General features: G+C 55.2%; 1 protein-coding gene across 1 annotated transcript in view; it reads right to left on the bottom strand.

Annotated features, from left to right (window-relative positions):
- Nucleotides 1–309, bottom strand: part of LOC125488354 (arf-GAP with coiled-coil, ANK repeat and PH domain-containing protein 2-like) — a 1,532-nt gene extending 1,223 nt beyond the window's left edge. Inside the window, exon 1 of the mRNA XM_048621345.1 lies at nucleotides 103–309. Coding sequence (XP_048477302.1) covers nucleotides 103–309 — 207 coding nt within the window. The remainder of the gene's footprint in view (nucleotides 1–102) is intronic.
- Between the last annotated feature and the right edge of the window lie 240 nt (nucleotides 310–549).

Below are 549 nucleotides of genomic sequence, written 5' to 3'. Positions count from 1 at the left end.
ATATACCCCACACCCCTCACTGTAACACACCCATATACCCCACACCCCTCACTGTAACACACCCATATACCCCACACCCCTCATTGTAACACACTGATGTACCTGCAGGACGTAGTCCAGAGCAAGGTGGCGAAAACATTTGCGAGTAGCAACCAGGAGGTGACTGCATTCCTGGGACTCCTGGACCCGCTGCCTGCAGACCTGCCCATTTTTCAGCACCGCAGTCTCCAGGTCCTCGCTGATCCTCTCAAAGTTCTTTCTCAGGTCCCGCAGTCTCCAAATATCCCTGCGTAACAGCAACGTCTCCATGGGCAAAGCCCTCAAAGTCAAAGTTAAGCTCCCTCTGCACCGCTCCCCCTCCCCACCATCAAACACTCCCAGGGACAGGGGGTTAGATACAGATTAAAGCTCCCTCTACACCGCTCCCCCCATCAAACCCTCCCAGGGACAGGGGGTTAGATCCAGAGTAAAGCTCCCTCTACACCGTCCCCCCCCCCATCAAACACTCCCAGGGACAGGGGGTTAGATACAGAGTAAAGCTCCCTCTAC

The sequence above is a fragment of the Rhincodon typus genome, unplaced genomic scaffold (assembly GCF_021869965.1).
Source record: "Rhincodon typus isolate 14 unplaced genomic scaffold, sRhiTyp1.1 hic_rhity00000533, whole genome shotgun sequence".
Classification (NCBI taxonomy): Eukaryota; Metazoa; Chordata; class Chondrichthyes; order Orectolobiformes; family Rhincodontidae; genus Rhincodon; species Rhincodon typus.
This window is presented reverse-complemented; position numbering and strand designations above follow the sequence as displayed.